General features: G+C 36.5%; 1 protein-coding gene across 1 annotated transcript in view; it reads left to right on the forward strand.

Annotated features, from left to right (window-relative positions):
* Positions 1-24586, forward strand: part of LOC119638156 (trithorax group protein osa) — a 135873-nt gene extending 111287 nt beyond the window's left edge. The window contains 11 exon segments of the mRNA XM_038034816.1: positions 15936-16092; positions 16181-17305; positions 17366-17562; positions 17629-17913; positions 18882-19359; positions 19722-19973; positions 20203-20359; positions 20528-20720; positions 20787-20868; positions 20935-21308; positions 21349-24586. Of these exon segments, the coding sequence (XP_037890744.1) occupies positions 15936-16092; positions 16181-17305; positions 17366-17562; positions 17629-17913; positions 18882-19359; positions 19722-19973; positions 20203-20359; positions 20528-20720; positions 20787-20868; positions 20935-21308; positions 21349-24561 (6513 nt within the window). The 3' untranslated portion in view covers positions 24562-24586.
* Positions 24587-24828: the final 242 nt, after the last annotated feature.

Genomic DNA, 24828 nt, shown 5'->3' on the forward strand with positions numbered 1-24828 from the left:
ACCGAGGGTGACAAGCAAAATTGTAATTATTACTCGCTACCGCCCGAACCAAAAGTTTTCAAACATCATTTTAGTTTTGTTTTTAAACTTTGAACAAATTCTATTTTTATTCATGTGTGTGTGTGTGTGTGTGTGTGTGTGTGTGTACGTGTGTTTGTGTCCGTCTGCATGTTTGTGAACATGTTTGCAGCTCACTACGGTGACTATCATCATAAACATTATCATAATCGTCATCGTTGCTTACCAAACCATTATTTATATGGTTAGTGGATTGTGTTTTTGTTGTTCTTGCTGTTACTGTTGTTATTGCTTTTGACGATAATTGTTTTCATCTTCAAAACACTCAAGTGTCGCTTTCTGCTTACTTTATATTTCATTTTTAAAGTGTTTCCTTAAACGAAAAACGAAAAACTAAAAAACAATCTCTTCTTATTTCAATTCATCGTCGATCTCTCTACGCTTGTGTTTATCTGATTCGTGTTTTTTTTTTTTGCTTCACAGTGTTATTTTGCATAAAGTTTTTGGCGCGCAAAATTTATGTTCACCACTCAGGCCATAGCGCTAGACCTCTTAACTTGAAATGCTCTTATATGCTGTTATGTACTTTCGAGTATATATACTATATATATATACATGTGCATATAACGTCGACGTTTGCAACGCCTAAGGAGTGTGCTAAACAAACTATTTTGTAAACTATAATAATTCGACTAAAAATCGCAAATTGTCAGAAATAGTTTCATAGTGTACCAGAAAACACAAAGCATTTTCTTTAATATTAACCATAGCGAGTGGATTAAGTTTTCAAAATGTTTTTGCGAAATTGCAAAAATACGTATTCAAATAATCGTAAGTTACGTCTATATTTAAGCATGAAGAGTAAAATCAAGTTAACATTATTTATCTATACGTCCTTATGCCGAAAGCACGTTTACGGATTGGTGCAACAACTTTACATATAACACATCTCTCAATTAGTTCATTGCTGCAGCTTATGGCTCGATACAACCTTGAAATTATATGCTAAGAAAAAAGATATGTCCTCAACACATGCTGAGAAGTGTACCGAGAACAGTACACATGTCTTGCCCAACTATGTATTTTCTTTTATAAACACAAAAAAAAGGCATTTATCAAAAATTATTAAATTTGTTAACGTGTACCAAGAACGGTACACGTAGCTTGAAAATTAAATTTACTTACAAGGAACTCGTGAGGAAGCGTATTAAATTATTGCTCTAAAAATTTTTAGAGCTAGTAAACGATCTCAACTTTCTTTTCAAAAGATCCATTGTTCCAAGTTTCGTTCAAACTGCAGCATCACTTTGACAAGCTGACATATTGTGTAAAAACAAGATTAAATCATTCAACATATGTGGACAGAATGGATTGTTTTCACCAAGATAGTGGTGAGACAAATATGCCATTTTCCTCTTTGTGTCTGTCTCCCCTCTTGTGTAGGACAATCGAGGCTACTCTCAACGTTGATGTTTAAAGTAATGTGAAGCACAAATGGCCTAGTTGGTGTTCAGGGCTCACACCAATCAGGAATACAAAAGGTTTAACGGGAGTTGGATGCCTTCTATTCGTAATAAGCATATGTGTGCTAGATAAGTGCTCGAAACCTTCTTCGAGTAAAGACCAGATTTGTTTAGTCCAGGAACCTTCGTTAATGAGCATTAAACTGATTGACATTAAAGGCATGAAATCCTTGCAATGGCAATTGAATTCATTCCCAAATGAATTCAATTCCTCACTTACAGTTTTCATTTAAACAAGAAACGTTTCGGATATAACCTCACTTTCTTAATATTACTTATGTGTGTTTACATATTTACATTCGGCACAAGTTTAAAACACATGTGTGAGGCCATCATATTTTTAATAATTTTTGTTTTTGCTTAAAAAAAAATTTGCCTTCGTTTGGTTTTTAAAACCATACCCACTATACATATTCGAAAGAGAATGCGACAGATTTACATAAAAAAAGTGGTTGCGAGACACTATTTGCTTGCTTCCGTTGTTATTATGGACATGACAAAAAGATCTGCGTAATGAATGCTGGGTCGCTAATAATAACGGACAGTTGAGTTTCACTTGATTTGATATTAAAAACTTTTCAAATTGAAAATTAGTTGAAATAAAATTTTTTTTGCTTATTAGCATTAAGGCAGAGGTAACCTACGTTTATGCGCTGTTATGCTTTACCGAAAGACAAAGTTCTTTAACAATTTATGCTTTTTTTGGCAGAAAGAAGGGAGTACCAGATTGCGGTCTAAGCACTTTCATGTTTTAAACAAAAAATTAGCGAAAGCACTAAATACCCTACACTACCCTACAGTTGTTCATATAAAGGCTTTTCAAAATAAGATATTAAATGAGAAGTGGACGAAGAAATGATCGGATCCGAGACTTGTACTTGTATCAAATTTCATCAAGAAAAATTACGATCTGCAGGCGAAATACAGGAAGACAAGACGGATGAACAAGCTTAGACAGGCCCGCAATGTGATTCTGAATCGACCGCTAACTTTTAGTGCTTGCGGACGAAAATTGATGCACAATAGTTGTTTGAAATGTAAATTTGGTCTACTTAGGTCCATTTTTCGAGCTTTGCCGCATCTAAGAAGGGTCATGAAAAAGAAGGCAGGAGAGCCTCTTTATGACAACGGTCCGATCCGAATGATTTTCAATAGTGCCCGCCCTCGCTCCAAAACATGTCAGTGTACGTTGAACATAGGAAAACATGAGGGTCACCACACGAGTTTAGAATCATCTTCTGAATCGATCGGTATAATAAAGGGCGATTCTGCGTCAAGGAAAGACAAAAGGTACTATGTCTTCTCTTAACAAATTCTATAAGGCTTTAGTTCTATACCTGATGTGCAAACTTTGCGAACGAAATGTCTAAACTTATATGTACATTCAAACTTTTGATGACTTTTTAAGACAATCTGATTGTCTCGTTTAAAGCAATTTCTCAAAAGTTGAGTTACTTAAATTTTAGTTTTATTATTTGTAAGTTACGATTAGAGATATATTTTATTGGCTCGCAGAAAAGGTGAAAGAAAACAAAAGTTTTAATCACATTTGACGATACACTCACTTTACCCTATCTACGTTGCTTCATACGTACAGTGATAGCATTACTATTACGCTTTCTTTTAATATGAACGTTCAATGTACATATGTATATATGTATATTAGCAAGTGGACATCTTCCCCTTGGTATTGATATTCTCTTATATAGAATGCTTATTGTTTTTAGCTTCTCAAAAACTAAAAGCACCTCAATATGTGACAACGACCCAGAAAAGTTAGCAAAAAGGAGAAGTAGAACTTAACAGAAATAAAGACGACAAACCGACCCTTCGTTATACGTTCAAAAAAACAAATTTATATTTATTTTACGTAAAATTGTACATATATATATATATATATATATATATATATGTTGCTGTAAGCAATACTTTATGTAGAGACGATGTTAAAAAGTTGCCTGCTCCGTATATTCTGCATTTGTATTTGTGTAGATAACAAAACGCTCTAGCCAAAAGAGCTTAACCCAAACCATTAAAAAAGTATGTATACGTAGATATATATGTGTAAATGTTAGATATGATATTGTGTGCTCTGAAAGACTACTTTACTAAACGTCATTATGATCATTGGTTACATCTTATATACTGCATTATACTTCAATTATTCTCTTTTTGTATTCCTTTCTCTTCTCCCTTCTTTTGGTTTATTCATTTAACGTTTTCATTATACCGGTTCCATATTTTAAGTTTATCGTCTTTGTTGGTGTTGGTTGTTAGTGTTGTTGCTGTTTACTGGCTTAAATTTCTAGCTGCTTCTTGATTTTGAAATAAATAACCATAAGCTTTTGCTTTTATGTCTGTGTATTGGTGTGATTGGTATATTGTTGTTGTTGTTGTCGTGTTGTGTTTTATTAAATTTTCTTATACTACTGTAGGCTTCTCTAAATTTTAAAAGTATTTTACTTGACATGTACGATTCAAACACACGAAAGCATAATATAACTCTCTGGCTATCGCTCTTTCTCTCTCTCTCTCTCTCTCTCTTCCTCTTCTTCTTTTCTTTTTTTTCTCCTTTGCTTGGAAAATAAGAACGTAGAATATTCTATACCTTATTTATATACATGTGTCTGCATGCATAAAAATAATATCTAGAGTCAGTCAGTGGGTTGCAGGTTTATGTCTCACACTTTATACGTTGTTACTTGCTGTGTGGTTGTTGTGTTGTTGTCTTTCAATTTTTAGCTTTTTCTTCTTCGTTTGTTGCTTCGTTATTTCGCAAATAAGTTTCTCTTTTTTTTTTTTGTAACAAATACAAACGATTTTTTTCTATCCGATTATATTTTCATGTATTTTTTATATTATATTTGTTTCACTATTTATTCGTCACGTTCGTTTTGTCGCTTGTGCTCTGCAGTTTTATATTCTCTTTTTACTCTCCTTTATTTCAAAAAATTCATATCAATATATCCCAGCAAACAAAAACTTTACAATGGAAATACCACAATGTAGGGTGACCAACAATTGTTCATAAAAAAAATAATGCGCATCGGAAATGGAACTAGTTTGGCAAATAGAAAGAAAATTTTTTTTTCGAGCAACTTTTTGTTTTCTTTTTTTTTCGTTTGGTTTTGTTTCCTTGTGGAAAAGAAATATAAAATTGCAAAAAGGGAATAAACGGCTTTAGGGGGGGTTAAGCCAAAAAAAAAAGGTATTAGAATAATAATATTTGGAGAGGTGATTAAATGTGCTTTGTAAAGGATTAAAAAAAAAGAAATTATAGTTTTGAAGAATATTAAAAAATAGGGGTATCCGCCTGAGTGGCCGAGTAGGCAAGAGTCTCGACGAGCAACTCAATAGTCGTGGGTTCAAACCTCAAGTGCGGTAGAGTTTTTAATAAAAAGCCGATAGCCCTAGATGCTAGTGCTTTAAGACTTTAGTCTTAGAATTTATTCTCTGGCTAAATTTATAAAAATAATAATAATAAAAAATGGCAATACCTCAGCCATTCCCGGAGACACATTTCGGTTAATTGACTCTGCGGAACGCAGTATAACTGGTCTAAATTTAGATTTAACAAAGAAAATGATATAATCCTTTAGGTGTTTGCAAAAATTTTAATCATCTTTCCGCTTGAAAAAGGCATTTATTATAGAAAATTGGCACAATATATATAAATAAAAATACTTGCTATCGTTTTTTACAACGTTCTACAATATTTTTGGCAACATGGCGACATCATGTCAAAACAACTTATATTGGTTTGGCAGCGACCCACCCACCAACCCACTTTCAAACTTCTTCAACTTTGCGGATCCGTGTGCCAGCTAAAGCCATGGTGCGTCGTTCTGAACAAGTGAGGAGGAGCAATGTCTGGCCGAACTTTCCATTCGAGCTGCGATAGTGTATCCCGGAAAACAATTGCAACAAGTGGTGGCCATTTTCCCTGCTTTTGAACATCTCCCTTCACACAGTTGATTCGTCAACTGCTGATATGTTCGAAAGTTCTGCTCGGGTTTCTGCTAAGATTTCGGCCAACAGGTCTTGCCATTCATGGTCCTTGACCGCTTTTGATACTCTGTATAGCCGTTTTTTGTCAATGACATCAAAATCACGTCTATTTAAACCATTGAAGCCAAAGCCGACAATTGGGATATGATGGAGCAGCACCATAAGCATAAGACTTTGAATGTGTTTGGTGGGCTCTGGCAGCAGATTTCTTCAAATAAGCAACAAAAATAACGAATTTGGAAGCAGAAGAACTTTGAGTGGTTCATGATAAGAGTCGGCGTCGGCTGAGTAAATTAAAAGAATGTTGTAGAGAAAAATTTATTTTTATTAAGTAAAGTGTGCATAGTAGCAATGTTAACTCAATAATTTGTACTCTTTATAGCTCTTTCGATTTACTAATAAACACGATGTTGCAATTGTTTTTCATTGGTATCTCTCTTGCGAAACTTTACGCAAAGTAAATACCATTTTATCTCATTTTCCGATATTAATACCAATCATGGACAGACATTTTTACCGTTTACTTACATCGCACTCAATACAATTCAATTGACAATGTGGTTTTATTGTTAAGCCCAGTAGTTGTGTGTGTGCGTGTGTGTGACCTATGCATCTAAAATCTGCCTTCTTCCTATACTTATAAACTTTTTGTTGTATGTGTATGTGGTTTCTCATTGTTCTTGTTTTTTTTTTTCTCTTTCTCAATTCCTCCTCCGCTCTACACATTTTTACCAATTCTTTTCAATCAAGATTCAACTTAATGTCTTTTACAATATACACTCAATTCAATTGAAACTCTTCCGAACTAATGGTTGGATTCTGTTGGTTATTTTATTTTTATTTTTTTTTTTTGGTTGGCATTGCTGCGCACATCACAGTTGGTTTTTAATAGTAATCTTTCTTCTTATGTTTTTCTAACTATAGTTCGTTTTTATTGCGTATGTGTAGTTGAATGCTGTTGCTGCAGACTGTTGTCTCAATAACTTCCTATTGTAACGACTGAACGAGCGAAGACCGACTGTTTATTTATTCCTCACTATAAGTACATTATCAAACATACATATGTTACGCACAAGGCTTTAATCAAATCGTCTTTCGAACATGTGTGTTTTTTTTTTGCTCGGATATTTGTACTATAGAGCGTAAAGAGAAAAGCAAAGAAAAAAAATTGAAAAATAGAAAAATGCCTCTCTGCGACTGTGTGTCAATTTATTCTATTTTTTGAACGTTCACGTTTCAAAATGCTTGATAGATAGAGCGGGTCCTATTGTCTTATCATGTTCGGTTGTTGCTTTTTTTTTTTCCTTTTAGCAATAAACTGTATACCACTGCCATCAACTTTTACGAATTTAAAAGATTAGGTTGATGCAAAAACTTGTATTTGATTTAAGTCGAATTATTTAGTCCCCACTCACAATATTTTGTTGTTGAAAGATAGAACGTAAATCGTTTTATTAAGTATACTGCATAATATCAGTTTATACTTCTTAACAACATCTTATGGGTAACTAAAAATGTTTTTCTTTTTAATATAACTAATCACTCGGAAGATGTCACCCAGAACAAAAATTCGAAATTTTCGCCAGGCAAAATCAGTTCGAAATCATGTCCGTCTCTCTGACCGTCTAACCGTCGATATCACGATTACGATGTCAAGACTTTGTCCAAAGAAATAGTCAGTTGCAGTTAAATCTGAATTTTTGATCTTTTCCACTAATTTTTAACTCAAGTTTTGTGAAATAATTAATTAAATCAGCACATGAACATCTGCCTATATTTGGCCAGAAACATGGTAAGGTGACGGAAGTATGGTGGTCAGTGGCAAGGGGGGAGAGAAAGCGACAGTAAGTGGCCGCAGCCTGAGAGTTGCAAGTCCAATCGGTAATTGTTTTGTTTTATCGATTCATTCTACTCATGGCCGCACACCAATTGTAAATAAAATGTGGTTTACTGACGACTGAACTTGGGTCGCTTGGTTTGGTCATAAATGCGAAATTTATCGCTCCGTTAAGCGAAATAATAGCCCAATAAATCGACCAACTATTCGATAAGTAGATTTAATGAATGATTTCTTCTACTAAAAATTCGCCTAAGCATCCATTAGACTCTGGTGGAAGAAAAAGTATTAATAATAAGCCCGTGTCTGCCAAATCATAGAAAAACATGATCTGAAATACATATTAAAGGGAAATATCCGAGCGATCAATAAATAATTTAAAAATATATTTATGTATTAATTTGTGTGTAAAAGAATAAAAATATAATTAGGTTCGATTTATGAGAGAAGAGCGTCTTACGACCTCTCTTCGTCGACGACATACAAGCAACCTGCGTGCATGACTCTCTCGTTTGCCTTAGAATAGATTTTCACTCTGTTTTTTTTCTTTGTTTGAGTACCCATTGAGGGGATGTCCTATGATCTCGGCAAGGTAGTAGTCAAAGATTTTTATCCTAACTTACATTATTAAAAGATTTACGTCAACAAGCATTGCTTAACTGAGAGAGAGCCCTATAGATTGTAGGCACCGTCTTAGCCAGGAAGGAGAAAAAAAATGGGAGTAGAATTTGTGGGTATTGCTCTTGAAAGTGGAAATATCTGGCAAGACGGGGAAAATTCGTACTATCCCGGACAAAGAGTCATGGTGCCGTGTTGTGCGACAGCTCCTGTGTAGGCAACACCAGGGCGGGCGAATGAGAAAACCGAACATAACTGCTAAAAAACTTCGTATGTGGGCAAAACCCTTTTATATAACATATAGCACTTGGGGCAGAGTTATCTGTAGATAATCAAAGCAAAAACGACGTTACGCTGATGTTTGCCGACGTTATGAATGTTTGACATATCTTTACTATCAACGAGCATATGAGCCTGCCATCGCAAGCGACCGACATTGTAAGCTCTCTGTCACTCATGCCCACAGATCTTCACATATAATGCAGCATTTATTTTGTAGCTCGGTGCTACATGGCTCGCTATTGAAAGAATATAAGCGTAAGTAATTCGGAAGACGATATCGTCTACAAATGGGCAAACAGCAGGGTTTGCGCTAATAGACAACGGCAACAGGATTGGAAGCAGAAGAAGGTAGAGCCTTCAAAACACTGCATTCTTTTCCGTAAAATACTTACCCTAGAGCATAAGCATTACGCAGCCAGAGTCCATATGTATGTACAGCGTAAAATGATCTCGGTTCCAACCTACGCTAGAAAGGAATCAACAAAATGTTTAAATTGCTTTTGAAAAAAGAAAACAAAAAAAGTTCTAAATATTTTATTTCGAAACTCGTGTGCAACCACGCTAATGTTTCGCATAGTGTATGCGTCAACAGTATTCGCCTTGGAAATTTGTTATTGTTTATTTTGCACAAGTGCATGTGCATGCACAGTTGCCAATATACGCATATTCGTTTTTCATACAATGTAATTAAAACATTTTAATGAAAAAAAAAAGAGCGAGAGCGAATGAGCGAGAGAGACAAAGAAAATAAGAGCAAATTGCCATGTGTGTATATGTGAGCGCAGCGCGAACTTATACATTTCTATTCTATACAATATATATTTTTATTTTATTAACAAAATATTTTTAAGATTATATATACATACATATATATTACTTTTTTTTTTTTGTTTCTTTCTCCGCGTTCTCGTTTGTTTTTGTGTGCAAAGTATTTTGCAAGTGAAATTTTTTGAATACAGTGAACAACGGAGCTCAGTTGAAGTTTAGCTCGGTTTTTTTAAAGCTCGTATTCTACTTTTTTTTCAAATTATTTTTATTTGTATTTTTTTTTTTCATTATTTTTACACACATATATATGTATATATGTGTATATATTATCAGCAATAATTGTACTGAAAAAATTACACGTTTAAAGCAACAAAAACAAAAAAAAAAAAGGAAAAGAGGAATTGTTTTTTTTGTGTGTTTAAAAAAGACGAAAAAAATTCCATTAATTTATTTGCATTTTTCTGCTTCACAAAAATATGTTTACGCGTCATCATCATTTTCTATTATTATAGGGATTTAAAGAGCAATACTAGACAAAGTGTGCTTTTTTTTTGTTTTTCTTCTAATTTGAACATGTGCATGTGTGCTTGTGTGTTTGTGTATTTTGCGCATGTACATGCGGTTTACTGATTGTGTATAAAAAAAAAACTATTTGCTTAAAAAAAGTATCCATCGTTTGAAACTCAATTCTCGTTTCGCTTGAATATGATGATAATATAGCAACAGCTCAGCTCCTATCTCCCCTAGTTTGGATTTCATTAAACATGTTAAAATCTATTAGCAAGGACTGGTTGTTTATGTGTTATAAAAATTCAATCTAAAATCTATTATAAATGTGTGCTTCTAAGAATTTCAACTACTAAATGAATTTAGTTTCTATTTCTATTTTAGTTACACGCTCTACAAAATCAGCTGTTTTCCATTCCACTTTGTACACCTATTACGTGTTATTCAGATCTACTCTTTTATTAACATACGTAATAATAATAAGTTTCTGTAATAGTTTTCGATTTCAATTAACTTTATGATCTTTTTGCATTGTCGGCTAATGAAATCAAAACTTCGTTACTTTGCTTACGCGGGATGGTTTCATTTCGCATATAAAAAATAGAAGAATAATTAAAAGAGACAAAAAATGTGACTTGCTCTGGTATATTTCTTACTTTACTATAAGAAAAATAAGAAGAGAGAAAAAAGTAAAGTTCTTTTCTTTTTTTTTAATGAATTACGAGAGAAAAGCAGAGAGAGAGGGAGAGAGAGAGACCGAGAGAGAGACCGAGAAAGAGAATTAACAGTTCGAGGAATATAATAAAGAATAAAACACAGATAGAAATATTTTGTAATTCTTGATTTTTTATACCCACCACTGAAGGATTGTGATTTTTTTCATAATGTACGTAACTTCAGAGACTCAGCGTGAAATTCTCAACTGATTAAGTCATGTCTGTCCGTCTGTATGTCAATGTGGTGTTAGTAGTTGGCACTCGCAAAAACGGAGATATCGACTTCAAATTTGGTAGAAACATTGGAAGTTGTTACACGCGGGCGAATATTTAATATGAGCCAAATTAGCTAGAGCAGAAGCGTGCAGTAGAGCATAAACTGAACGCAATGCCGTTTTTTTTTTAACAAAAATTTTTGGATTTCTGCTCGTTCTGCTCAAAAATTATTAAAGTTAGAAAACTAAAATTTCCCACATTTACTTTACGAAGCACTCTACCCTTTACGTGCAAAAATTGAAAAATTCACCCTTGCCAACATAAAGTTACAAGCAATTAAATTTAATTTTTGTAACTTTTTTGGAGGTTTTATGCTTATTTACTACCATAAGTCAAAAAAGACAGAATTTTTAAAACTATTTCTCAAATGAAGGTGTATTATCTGCCAAAAAAGGGATTAATTCTAAAATGAATATCGCGACATGGTGGATTAATTTTTTCTTAATAGTACCAGTAATATGAGAATCAAATAAAAGAAATTCGAGGTTAGAATTCGAGAAGCTAGTTGCGTTAGTTCTAAATTAATTGTGGTAGATGTTACGACTTAATGGATGAAAGATTTCCTAAAAATACCTTCGATCTATATCAATTTATTTTAAAATTAGTTGTGACAGTCGAAAACTGATTAAAAATATTTTGTAAAAGTAACTGCAATATAATTGTATACATATACTGTGAGTGCCATAACATCCACTATGATACAGATTCAATTTCTCAACTGTTTATTGTTACTATATTAAAGTTATGTAAAATAAAATAAAAATGATTGGCTTAAAAATTTAAATGCTATAACATTTACCCTCGCGAATGTGGTAATACATTTAGCCATGTAGTGGAAAATGGTCCGAACCGATTTCAATAGCGTTCGTCTTTGATCCAAAACAAGCACATGTACAAAATCCATCAAAATATTCCAAAAATTGCGATCTGTAAATGAAACGCAATTGCATGCTTGAGGCGGACAGACGGACAAACAAGCTTAGATCGATTCACATTCTGCATAATAACGAAAATGGTGTCCTATCTTAAGTCCTTCTGGGTGTTCTGTATATCTGCACAAACTTGATATATGTGCTCCTTTAAAGACGGCAATTGAGCATTTTGTTTTGGTAAAGTAAAATTGTTTTTATTCCGCCTAAATAGTGACCTGTTCGTTGAAGTCACAAGTACCAATTCAAAATTTGGTCGCGAATTTTTCTTATCACTACTTTTCTCTTCTTAAATGCGAAAAATTAATGAAAGTATGGCTCTTTACTCATTCCAAATATTATAAAGCTCGAAATTGGGATTAAAATTGGTGAGAGGGGAACAGCTTTTAATTCATGCTTTTAAATGTTCTTTTAAATTTTTTTTTCATAATCAAATTTTTATATTAAGTCAACTGAATCGAGCTAACCTTGTGCCGTTAATTTCACAATTCTATATGTATACAAGCTGGAGTAAATAAATATCATTTTAATTTCTTGTTATTGCATAAACTTATCTCAAAAGCCGTATACTACGATATATTTGCTCGAAGAACGAAAATTAACGACGAATTAACGAAGACTAAGGATGAGTAAAACATGTTTCTCAGTTTGATGTATTAATACGCCGTAGACGCCATCGAGTGACACGTTAAGATTTTATGTCATACCAACTTTTTATATTGGCCTTTGAGTCTAGAAATACTATAAAATATCAGCCGTTTTCTTTTTCAATGCAACCGGTACATATTTAGTATGCGTTTGCCTGCCTGGCTTTCGTTGATCTAAAGTTAGCAAAATTGATTCATTGAATCACAGCTTGGATAAACTAAGCGAGAAAATATAATCTTAATCGCCCTATTTACCTTGACCAAGTAAAATATCGAGTACCCAGCGTAGTACACGTTGTCTATTTGGTATATATAAGTTAAATTCGGCACGTAATTGGTTAATTGTGTACTAATAATGCTCTTCACTTGGTGTCTTATCATTCATATATGTATATACAGATATATATATATATATATATATTTATATGCGACTATATTCCACTTTATAATCTGTATTCTAATCACATTTTGTAGATTTTTTTTGTGCTCTGAGCACTGATAGCGTGCGTCATCAATGCTAATGATGAGCATCATTATAGTAATTATCTTTATCTTAAATTCGTTGCAAATTTTTGTTTTTTTTTTGTTTTCGTTTTCATTTCGGTATTTATTTAATTTTCATTTTTTTTTTACATCATACTTTTTAATTGATTTGTTGTGGCCATTGAACTTTAATGGTTAGTCTTGCTACTGCTACTGCTGTTGTTGCTATACTCTATCGCATTATTAAAAGTGAGTCACTATACGCCAGCACGTGATTATTTTTTATAATTTATTACGTGTTTATTATATCTTAAGATGTGGGTTAATGTAACGTAACATTGTCTCATTTATTGAATAATATTTAGAGCAGAACAGTCAGATATTATAGTGCAGTATAGAATTGTTATCAAAATCAAAAAATTGAGGCATATACAAATGAGACTTAATTTTTTTTTTTTATTTTTCAATATTGATGTGTTCAATATTGCGACCATTAAGATAGAAAGTGAAAAGTATTGGAATTCGTCAAGATCAAATTTAAAAATTAAGACGATTTGCTTATAAGCAGGACCAATATATCTTATAAAGCATTTCCGTTGAAAATGTGCGCACTTCAAGTAACCAACGTTTAATTTACATTCAAGGTCGACCTCCTTTAAAAATTCGTTATATCGGAACATTTTTATGATCACAAAGCAGATGAGGTTCGACTTTGAAGAAGTCGTTATATGAAAATAATTTGCGATTTTCAATATTTCTCAATAAAAAACTACAGATGGATCTGTGCGGCCGAGTAGTTAAAGGCTTTCGACTAACCATTCAATAGTCGTCATTTCAAATCTCAAGTGCGAGAGAGGTTTCAACAAACCGATAGCCTTAGCACAAGCCTGGTGCTTTAAGACTTTAGCCTTAGAATTTATTTGGATAATTGTTCTTTTCATTGATACAATACAATGCCTGCTTTGTCTCGAAAGTTTCCGCAACCTGAACATCACCAAAGCCACATGTATAGTCGAATCTGCCCACTTACTACATCTAGAAAACATAGATGTTAGATGTTCAAACAATAATAATATATACATCGAGATAAAATAGGTATTATTTTGCTATTGGTTGATATTATTATTAATACGCCCTAAACCTATTTTAGTTATTCCTATCTGGCTTTTTCTTAACGCCAGAACTGCCAATGTATTGCATATACCTATTTCTATCAGAAGAGATCATTTTGATTCCTTGCAGTTGCAAAAATGAAGATAAGGAGCTAAAATTTATCGCAAACATTCCGTGATCGATTGATTGAAAAAAAACGATTGTTATCGCTTTACATGCATGCCCATAACTGGTTAGAAACTGGAAGGACCTCGAAAAAACACAGACATTATTTTCGTTCATAAATTACAATCCTGTAAAGATATTTTCGAAAAGCTGCGATCTAGATATTCATTAGCATTGTTGAAAAAATGATTCCGAGTGTCTTACCAATATATCCAAAATTAAGGATAAAATTTTAATGTCATTTTCTTTTTAATCCACTGTATGTTAGCGTGTTCTTCATCCAAATACAATACAGATGATAAGTAAATTGAAGTTAAGGCTTTATCCTTATTTGCAAAATGATTGGGATCATGTTTATTTGGGTCGAGCAAGCAAGTGGTTCTGGTGAATCATTGCGTAGCAGGTTTTCTGAAAACATCACGAGATTGAAAGTTATAGGTGACAAGGCAGGGTTTTCCCGAGATTGTTTCACTTTCTTCTATATTGTGAAGATGCATATAGGTAATCACTTCTAATTGTTAAATTCATGTTCCTAATTCATTAAGAAATACGTGTATGAGGCAAGCTTCTTTGCGCCAATATTTTGTATCCGTAGTAACGAATGGAATTCAAAATTACACTTACAAAACAGAAAACAAGAATAAAAGACGAATTTGACGGTTGAATTTCTTTGAAAATTCAATTAATTATAATATTTTGCTTGTTAAAACGACCGAACTTTTATGATGGCTGAAGAACGAAAGAGTAATAATGCATGTGCTGCATGCATTTTAAAGCCACGACTACAATAAGCATACGTATGAATACATGCGAGAAAGAGACAACTTATAACTAATTTAAACTTAAGACTATTTGCAAATTATTAGTGCATTACGTTGCGTCTGCATAATCCATGCATAATTGATCATCACTATCAGTTCAGTAATTATCACAGAAGGAATCATTATAGGATTTTTATTGGACAACGAGAATGACTTAATTTGAAAATTATTTATTGCCGTTTTCAGAGTTTCTAATGGGTTCAGAAAGTCATTTCGCTTTTATACATATGTCCATTGTCGTTGTGCATTTTGACACCTGATATGGCGAAGGTTGTTTATGAAGAAATTTAAGGCCACCCAGAATTTTCGCTTGTTGCGTCATCCAATATGTTCAAAGATATAGTTAACAGCACCATTTCCAGTATGTTTTACTTTTTTTACTATCGAAAAGGTGAAAATGCTCGTGAAGCGTGAAAAAGAAATATTGTGTATGTATAGATAGGATGCGCCACCACAACGACGACACCGCCAAAACGGGTTTAGAAAATTTCGAACAAAGGCATTATTTGACATGAGGTCGGTAGGAGTTTGAATTTCTTCAATTCAACCGTTCACGATCACGTAGAATTTATCTATTATTTTGAGCAAAAAAAAACCGTGACTTTTCGAACAATCCAATGACCTCCTCGCAATTCGTTGCGCAATGCAATGCAAAATAAGCTTTAATTGCTGACTACTTTTCAAACTTCTTTTCTTTACACAACCATACTTCATGTAAAAAAATCGTCCTTTCATTGCAATATTTTCCTAACTTTTAACTTTCCTTAATGTTAACACAAGCACACACATACGCATGTGTTCTACAATTTTACTTGTTTAAAAACATTGTTTTGGATAAAAAAAAAAAATGACAAATATTTCTATACAATGTTTTCTTATTTTCTAATAGAATTTTCCTTATTTCAAACTGAAAATTATTTTGCATTCCATTTCTGAACACACTTACAAAAAAAAACAGAGAAAAAAAAATTTTTTTGTTTGTTTTCATGTAAAATTTTCTCAAGAAAACTGGAAAAAAGGTATCAGAAAAACTAGAATACAAATAATAATAAAAACAAAATAGTTGCTGAGAAAAAAAATCTCAAAACACAAAAACAGACAATATGAATAAAGTTCTGCCCTGGGAGCATTTTGAGAATTTATACAAAGTACAGAAAGCCGCATCTGAATGTATTAATGAGCTTGCCACCTTATTTACTTATATAATGCTTTGGATTTTTGTAGGAATTAATCGGCCAAAACAGTAATGATAGCTCTAGCGGTGGCGGACATAGCGGTATGGGTTCCGGGCCGCCGGGCACACCTAATTCACAACAAGTAATGCGTCCTACACCTTCCCCGACTGGCTCCTCAGGGTCTCGTTCCATGTCGCCGGCAGTAGGTAAGTTTCCTCCTAATAAATGATTTCAAATTTATATCAGACAATGCAATTTTCTAACTTAATGTTCAACTCAATTAAAAATTTATAGCACAAAATCATCCCATTTCTCGTCCCTCGAGCAATCAATCGAGTAGTGGCCCTATGCAGCAACCAGGCGGTGGGCCACCGCCAACATCTTCTCAGGCGACATCCCAACAGCAATCTCAAAATTCTAATTCAGTATCAAGCAATTCACCGCAGCAAGGTCCGCCAGGAAGTGTTGCTGGTGGCCCGCCTGGTTCTCAACAACCTCCGCAACCCCCAAATCAAAATGTAAGTAACTTGTCATCTCAACCTCTACCCCAAGGATCCGGCGGCAGCAATATTTATCCCTTGCCACCCCATATGCATGGCAGTTATAAAATGGGAGGCCAGAATCCTGGCCCACAAACGTTGCTCTCAGCCTATCCGCCACCACCTTCTCAACAGGCTCAACAATACTCTCAAGGGAGCTACCCGCCACGACCTCAATATCCACCAAGTGGCTACGCGCCAACACCTCCAAATTCTAGCCAACCCTCGTCTGTCAATAGTATGCCACCTGGTAGCGGACCGCAACAATATGCCGCTGGGCGGCCCATACTTAATCATGGCGGTGGGTCGCCGTATCCAGCTTATCAAAATTGGGTACCTCCTAGTGGACAAGGAGGGGGTCCAGTTAACGTGGGTTCTGTACCACCAGGTGCGCCGGGAACTCCTGGCGGTGCTCCTATGGGTAATCACATACAAAGCAAGGGTACACCACCACCACCTCAGAGTGGTGGATCCTCTCGGCCTCTGAACTATTTGAAGCAACATTTGCAACATAAAGGCGGTTATGGCCCTGGAACAGGTCCTCCTCAAGGTTACGGCAATGGTCCGGGTATGCATCCCGGCATGCCGATGGGTCCACCACACCACATGGGACCGCCCCATGGGCCCACAAATATGGGTCCGCCTACTAGTACACCGCCACAACCGATGATGGGCGGCGCAGTGGGAACTCCGGAGGGAAACTCCGGTCCACCACCGCCGCCAGATCACATTTCGCAAGATAATGGCATAAGTTCTTCGGGCTCCTCAAGTTCCGCTTCAGGGCCACCACATCCTGTAACTTCGGTAGTAACCACTGGACCCGATGGAACTCCTATGGACGAAGCTAGCCAGCAAAGTACATTATCGAATGCATCAGCAGGTACGTTTAATTACATTTTTGCTAGTGAACAGAATGGATTTTTACTTAAATTTTATTTAGCTTCTGGTGAAGATCCACAATGTACAACCCCGAAGTCGCGCAAAAACGATCCATATGTTCAAAGTCATTTAGCACCACCGAGCACGTCACCAGTAGGTATGGTTGGTACTGGGCCGCACGCGGGCCATACTGGAGTCCCTGGTGAAGAATATGAAATGAGTTCACCGCCAAATTGGGCAAGAACTCCGGCAAGCCCCGTAAGTGCACATATGATATTCTTAATATTGATAATGTTAATCAAAAGCTTTTATATGCTTGGTCAGGGTTTCAACAGCCATGTTCCTCAACAAGATACGTTCCGGACAACTGGAGCCACTGCGACACCCATTTCTGCATCGGCTGCCAACAAAAAATCGGACAGTCTTTGTAAACTATACGAAATGGACGACGCACCTGAACGACATGTTTGGTTAGATAAGTTACGAGCATTTATGGATGAGCGCCGCACACCGATTACCGCCTGCCCCACGATATCGAAGCAACCACTCGATCTATATAGGTTGTATTTGTATGTTAAAGACCGAGGCGGATTCGTCGAGGTATGCAAGGTGCCGTAGAAAACTTCCTTTTACTAACTTCTTTTTAGATTTACTAGCAAACCCAATTAAGACCTAGCAATGCCTACCTACCACCACAACCATCACCCAACCAAAGAAAAACAAAAAAAAAAAAAACAAATTTAATTCGGATTTGTAAAAATTTTAAAAAACGACCGCGCGATTAAGTAAAAAAGAATATTTTTTCCAATATATCGATACATAAAATACTCTTAAAACAGTTTTCCATCATTTTGGCATGTTTGCACTTTCAATTCATTTCTCATTTAAAATATATTTGTTTTAATTTGAAATTGGTTTTTTGGTTGAGATAATTTTCGTGGTTTGATCAATCGTAGACTGATTAAATCCGTAAACGTTCCCGTAATCGTTTCCAGAATAGTATGTCCCTCACAATCCTTGATTCCCCCGTAGTGTAACATATATGGCAAATATTAGACCGTAAGTAGTAGAAATTATTGGTAAAATTTTCTTTTTCCTTAACTCATATCTTGGAACACACAATCACAAAATGCATATAAGCGGTAAAGTTAAAGTTGCTCGGACTGAACTTAATTCAAATCGATTTTCTTCTAATTGATTCTCAATCACTTGTTATAATATAGAGACATATCTTGCTTGATTCCTTTTTAATAATAAAAATAAAATCATAAAAATGTTCTTGTTTTAAGAATTAATTTAAAACTGCATGATAAAATTCAGAAGGTCTTGTTATAACAAGTGATTGCTTGTTCATAAACACTCGAATTTTTTTCATTCTCTTGATACACTTTCCTATATATACATATCTATATGTGAAGCTTTTTATTTATCTTTATCTCTGCTTGTATATATAATAATAACTTTAATATATTTTAATATTACGTTTTTTTTCATCCTCAAGTTTTATTGATGTTATTAAAAAAAAAAAAGAAATTAAAACGTTGCACTGACGGATTTGTTTCTATAATATATTAAAGGTGACAAAAAGTAAAACATGGAAAGATATTGCTGGTCTTTTGGGTATTGGTGCTAGCAGTAGTGCCGCCTACACCTTGCGCAAACATTATACCAAAAATTTGTTGGCTTTTGAATGTCATTATGATCGTGGAGATATCGATCCCTTGCCCATCATACAGCAGGTAGAAGCGGGTACCAAAAAGAAATCAACCAAAGCTGCATCAGTGCCCTCGCCAGGTATATATATTGGCTTACAAAGTAAAGTACGATATTTAAGATAAATTTCATAAAAATAAATTTTTATATTACTTTATATAGCTGGCTCTTCGAATTCCCAAGATGCATTTCCAGCCCCGGGCACTGCCGCAAACGCTTCAATTGACGGTTATCCACCTTATCCAGGTGGTTATCCTGGCGCTGGTCCACAACCCGACTATGGTGCCGCTGGTCAAATGCCTCGACCACCTTCGCAGAGTAATGCTCAAAGTCCGCATCCAGGTAAGTTACTTTAATTGCCTTAATATACATATTGTACATTTTATATATTATTGTTTACTATTTTATTTGTGTTTTACTTACCATTTTATTTATTTATTTTTGTTTTTAACATTTTTTTTTTTTTACATATTCTAAAAAATTATTTAACACTTCCATCATCGCCATCACCAATAATAAAACATCATGATCTTCACTATCACAAACCAAATGAAAACAACAATAAATACATTTAAAATACATTATATCATAACTTATCCAATAAATTCATCTTTGATGCATTACATCAAACGTTCTTATGCAATTGATTTGGCTTTCGGTTTGTAAATAATTGCCTTTTGGGGTCGGTCGATGATGTTCTAAAGGTAATACACAAAACACCGCAGCGCAATCTGTTGGTGATAACATAAGTGTCAATAATCCATTTGATGAGCCGGTGGGTGGCAATAGTGGTGTTAACCCTGGTGCTGCTGGCAGTGGTAGTAGTGGCGGTAGTGGAGGCGCTGGCGCAGCTACAAATGCTAACAGCAATAGCGGTCCTCCACAACCACCTCCCGCATCACGACCTCCATATCCCCCTGGAGGGCCATATCCGCCACCGGTGTCTCGAACACCAGGTATATATCACTCAAATTGATTCATAATTGTTTTCTTTTTAACATCTAACAAAGTACTAAAGATTTCTCTCTATCTATCGATTTCGGATCACTTATTCTTTTTTTAAAATTAAATTTATCATCTCATATATTTTCTGTTAAAAATTGTGAAATTTTATTTTTGATTTTTTTATTTTTTTTGTAAACACGAGACGCACACATTACTGAAAGTATTCAACTTTTATTCTAGGTTCTCCATATCCCGGTCAGCCTGGTGCTTACGGCCAATATGGCTCAGGCGATCAATATAATGCCTCTGGCCAAGCCGGACAATTTGGTCAACAACAAGGACAATTTCCTCCCCAAAATCGCAACATGTATCCTCCCTACGGACCCGAGGGAGAAGCGTGAGTGCAACATTTAAACATTTTATTCTCCTTAATACAGTTTTATCACTTTCACGAACTGTATTGTTTAACACTTTACTCACTTCATTTTATCCATATTATATTACTACCTTTCAAAACTGTTCTAATTTAGATTTTTTTATTTTCTATCCTTTCATATGACAATAGACCTCCAACTGGTTCAAACCAATATGGCCCATACGGTAATCGTCCGTACAGTCAGCCTCCACCTGGTAGTTCGCAAACATCAACACCACCAGTAGCTCCAAGCAGTGCATCAGGACCAGGTCCAGGTGGGCCAGCGACAGGAGGTAGTCCTTACCCTCCCGGCCAACAAGAATATTATCGACCTCCAGAACAGGTAAGTGATTTGTATTAGCTAGGATTTAGCAGACGTGTTATAGTTTAAGTTTCATTTTTTATGCAGAGTCCGCAACCAAGGCGACATCCAGATTTCGTTAAAGACTCACAGCCATATCCTGGCTATAGTGCTCGACCACAAATTTATGGTAGATCTTATTGATGTACATTTTAGAAGATAGTTTATTAATAAATCCTGTTCCTTTCTTACATAGGTGGTTGGCAAGGCAGCTCTAATCAGTATCGAAGTCAGTATCCTTCAACTCCTTCTCCGCAAACTTGGGGCTCAGCTCCACCGCGAACGGCCGCACCAGCTGGAGGTCCCCTAGGGCCACCTGGCCAACAAGCACCTACAGCTGCTGGTACGACTCAATGGGATCAGCACCGTTATCCCCCTCAACAGCAACCTCCACCTCCCCAACAGCAGCCACCTTATCAACAACAAAGTCAGCAACAGCCACCACCACCTCAATGGGCACAAGCAATGAGTGCAAGCGGTGCGAATCCGCCGGGTGCGCCTTCAGCTGGTACATCTGGTTCACCCCTAAGATCACCAGCTACTGGTCAGCAACAACGAATACCAGCAAGCGCAGCTGCTAGCATATCAGGATCACCAGGGCCACAGCCAGGACAACAAGTTGGCCCCCCCGACTACTAGCAATGCTCCAACCGGTTTGCCTTCTAGTAGCTTGGGAAAACCGCCGTTCTCTATGCCACCACCCCAGACTAGCAGTGCAGGCGTTCCAGTCCCAGCAGGATCAAACGCTATGGCCGGAGTGATGAGTGTAGCCCAGAAACCGGTGACCCCCGTCGGAAGCTCCGGTGCTGTTGGGGCTCCTCCGCCACCCCCACAAGCTCCTTTCCCACAGTTCGCCAAGAAAGAGATTGTCTTTCCTCCAGACAGCGTTGAAGCCACTAGTCCGGTACTGTACAGACGAAAAAGATTAACAAAAACTGACGTATGCCCGGTTGATCCTTGGCGAATTTTCATGGCGATGCGGTCTGGTCTATTGACGGAGTGCACTTGGTCTTTAGACGTTTTGAACGTGTTGTTATTTGACGATTCCACCGTTCAGTATTTTGGTTTGAGCCATTTGCCCGGCCTGCTAACACTATTATTAGAACATTTTCAAAAGAATCTCGCCGCAATGTTTAAAGATGAAGGAGACGAGGATAAGCCTTTCGCTGGACCTAAGAACGAGAAGAGAAGACTCACGAGGTCAAATTATTTGCGTAATGAAAAGCGAAATCGAGAGGCTGCTGTTATGGACGATTTAAAGAACGCTAAAATTGATGGGTCTTCTGATAATGAAGAAACGGATGAAGATGAAGATATCGATCTGGGTCAAGTTCGAGTACCTCCTAATCCTGAAGAACGCGTTGTCCTGTTAGCTCATACACCCAATTATACAATGATGTCACGTAAAGGATTGCCTGTTAGATTGCAGTCTGCTGAACATGACATATTCGTGATAGATGACTTAAAGCCCTGGGACGCTGAGGGCGGAGAGAAATTTGAAGAAAGCGTCCCAGTAGGTTGCAATGCTTGGACGTATGGCTTTACTGACCCGGACACCAATGCGGGCATTATTGACGTGTTCAAATCAGAAATTATAGACATTCCATTTGCTCGCTATATCAAGACAAAGGGGAAAAGTTGTAACAAATGCCACAAAATTAAAATAGAACCTGACTCTGTTAAATCTGAACACGACAGTCAGAATGAATGTGATAGGGACGAGGAAGTTGAGGCCCGTCTACAACAACACGCTTTTAATAAGAAACGTAGACTTTTCAACAACAGCAATCCGATTGGTTGCACTAATAACAACAACGGCAATCAACTGATAGGAGAACCTAGTGAAAGCAAGAAATTGAAATTGCAAGCTGCAATGGAGGAAGAGGAACAAAAAGTATCATTAACGCATCTTGAAATCAGTCGAGAAGAAACGGAGGCGGCGTTAGCAACTTCCAATAACACCGACAGTGACTGCCGTGAAATAGACATGGAATTGGAAACAATCAGCAGCTCGAAGGACACAACAAAAGAATTTGATCCCAAGTCGACAGCTCGAGATCCTGCATTGGTACTGCAACGCCGGCGCTCCTCTTCTTCGCTGGAAGATGAGTGCTACACTCGCGACGAATCCAGTCTCTATCTTGTGAATGAAAGCCAGGACGCTCTTGCCAGACGTTGTATTTGCATTTCAAACATATTCCGCAATTTAAGTTTTGTGCCTGGAAACGAGACGATATTAGCGAAATCACCGCGATTTTTAGCTGTGCTTGGCCGCCTACTATTACTCTATCACGAACACTTACCTCGACCACCAAAGAATCGTAATTACGATCGTGGCTCCGAAGAGGATACTGATTTTTCTGATTCTTGCAGTTCACTTCAGGGTGAACGAGAATGGTGGTGGGATTATTTGATAAGTATACGAGAGAATATGTTAGTAATTATGGCAAATATAGCGGGACATTTGGAACTTACACGATACGAGGAACTCATAGCACGTCCCTTAGTAGATGGCCTTCTTCACTGGGCTGTATGCCCAAGTGCTCACGGCCAGGATCCTTTCCCGTCTTGCGGGCCCACTTCATCATTATCACCCCAAAGACTTGCCTTGGAGGCTTTATGCAAATTATGTGTTACTGATAACAATGTTGACTTAGTGATAGCAACTCCTCCTTTCGCAAGGCTTGAAAAATTGTGCGCCGTCCTTACACGACATTTGTGTCGCAATGAAGATCAAGTCTTACGCGAATTCTCAGTAAATCTCTTGCATTATTTGGCAGCAGCAGACAGTGCAATGTCTAGAACGGTAGCGCTTCAATCGCCATGTATTTCATATTTGGTAGCATTCATAGAACAGGCCGAACAAACTGCATTAGGTGTAGCCAACCAGCATGGCATTAATTATCTACGAGAAAATCCCGATTCGATGGGTACTAGCCTGGATATGTTACGAAGAGCAGCTGGAACTTTGCTGCATTTAGCGAAGCATCCAGATAATCGTTCATTATTTATGCAACAAGAACAACGTCTCTTGGGTTTGGTTATGTCTCACATTCTAGATCAGCAAGTGGCATTGATTATCTCACGGGTACTTTTTCAAGTGTCGAGAGGCCCTGGAACTACTATTAATTCTCTCGAATACCGCATACAACAGAAGCAACAACAAAAATCCGTAAATATTGAAAAGAAAGCTTCAGGTAGAGAGTTAATTAGCAAGGAAGCAACAAATGCCGCTGCGAAGACTGAAATGAAAATGGAACCCACGGAAACAGTAAATTCAATATCACACAACAGCTGCGATGGGGGTCTAGTGACGGCGGACGTGATTAACGGTAATAAAATAATATCAAATTCGTCTTCTAGCAGTGTGATGGTTTCAGCCGACAGTGAAAATAGTAACAGCAGTTCTCAAATAACACCAGCAGCTGCATATAATGATGTCAGCAACAGTAGTACAAATAGTAATAGTTGTGGTACGGCAGTCAGTTCTCAAAGCAACATGAGTAACAATAGCAGCAGTAGTAGCAATATTTGCAATAGCCAAAACAACAATCTTAGTAACAATTATAGTAACGCAACAGCGAATTATATACACTCGAACAGTATAGCGACGAGTGAGCATTTGAAAAGTAATATTTTAAGTTCTGTGACTCAAACAAATACTCCTTTAACATCCAACAACAGTAGTAATGTAAATCTTAATAGTAATTCGATTGTCGCTTCTACCGTCGCATCATCACAAGCGCCACCGCCTCCATCACCGTCGACAGCGCCGGCTCAAGCTCCTACTGCCAATACAGCAACAACAGCTGCTGTTGCGTAGTACACAATGTTGCAAGCCGCGCAAACCGTAGCTGCTCATCATCAATCGCCATTATATATGCCTCATATGAATCCTGTACACCACACAATTCATCCGCACTTATGGACTGTACCAGCATTACCGCCGCCACCACCACCGCCACCAATGTCCGGTATTATACCACAGTCTGGTAATATTTTAGAACATGTGCGCTCTCATGCAATGTCTTCAACTAACGCCGCTACTGCTATTACTACCCCAGCCCCTACGTCCGGTTTATATGACAAT

This window comes from Glossina fuscipes, unplaced genomic scaffold (assembly GCF_014805625.2).
Source record: "Glossina fuscipes isolate IAEA_lab_2018 unplaced genomic scaffold, Yale_Gfus_2 73, whole genome shotgun sequence".
Classification (NCBI taxonomy): Eukaryota; Metazoa; Arthropoda; class Insecta; order Diptera; family Glossinidae; genus Glossina; species Glossina fuscipes.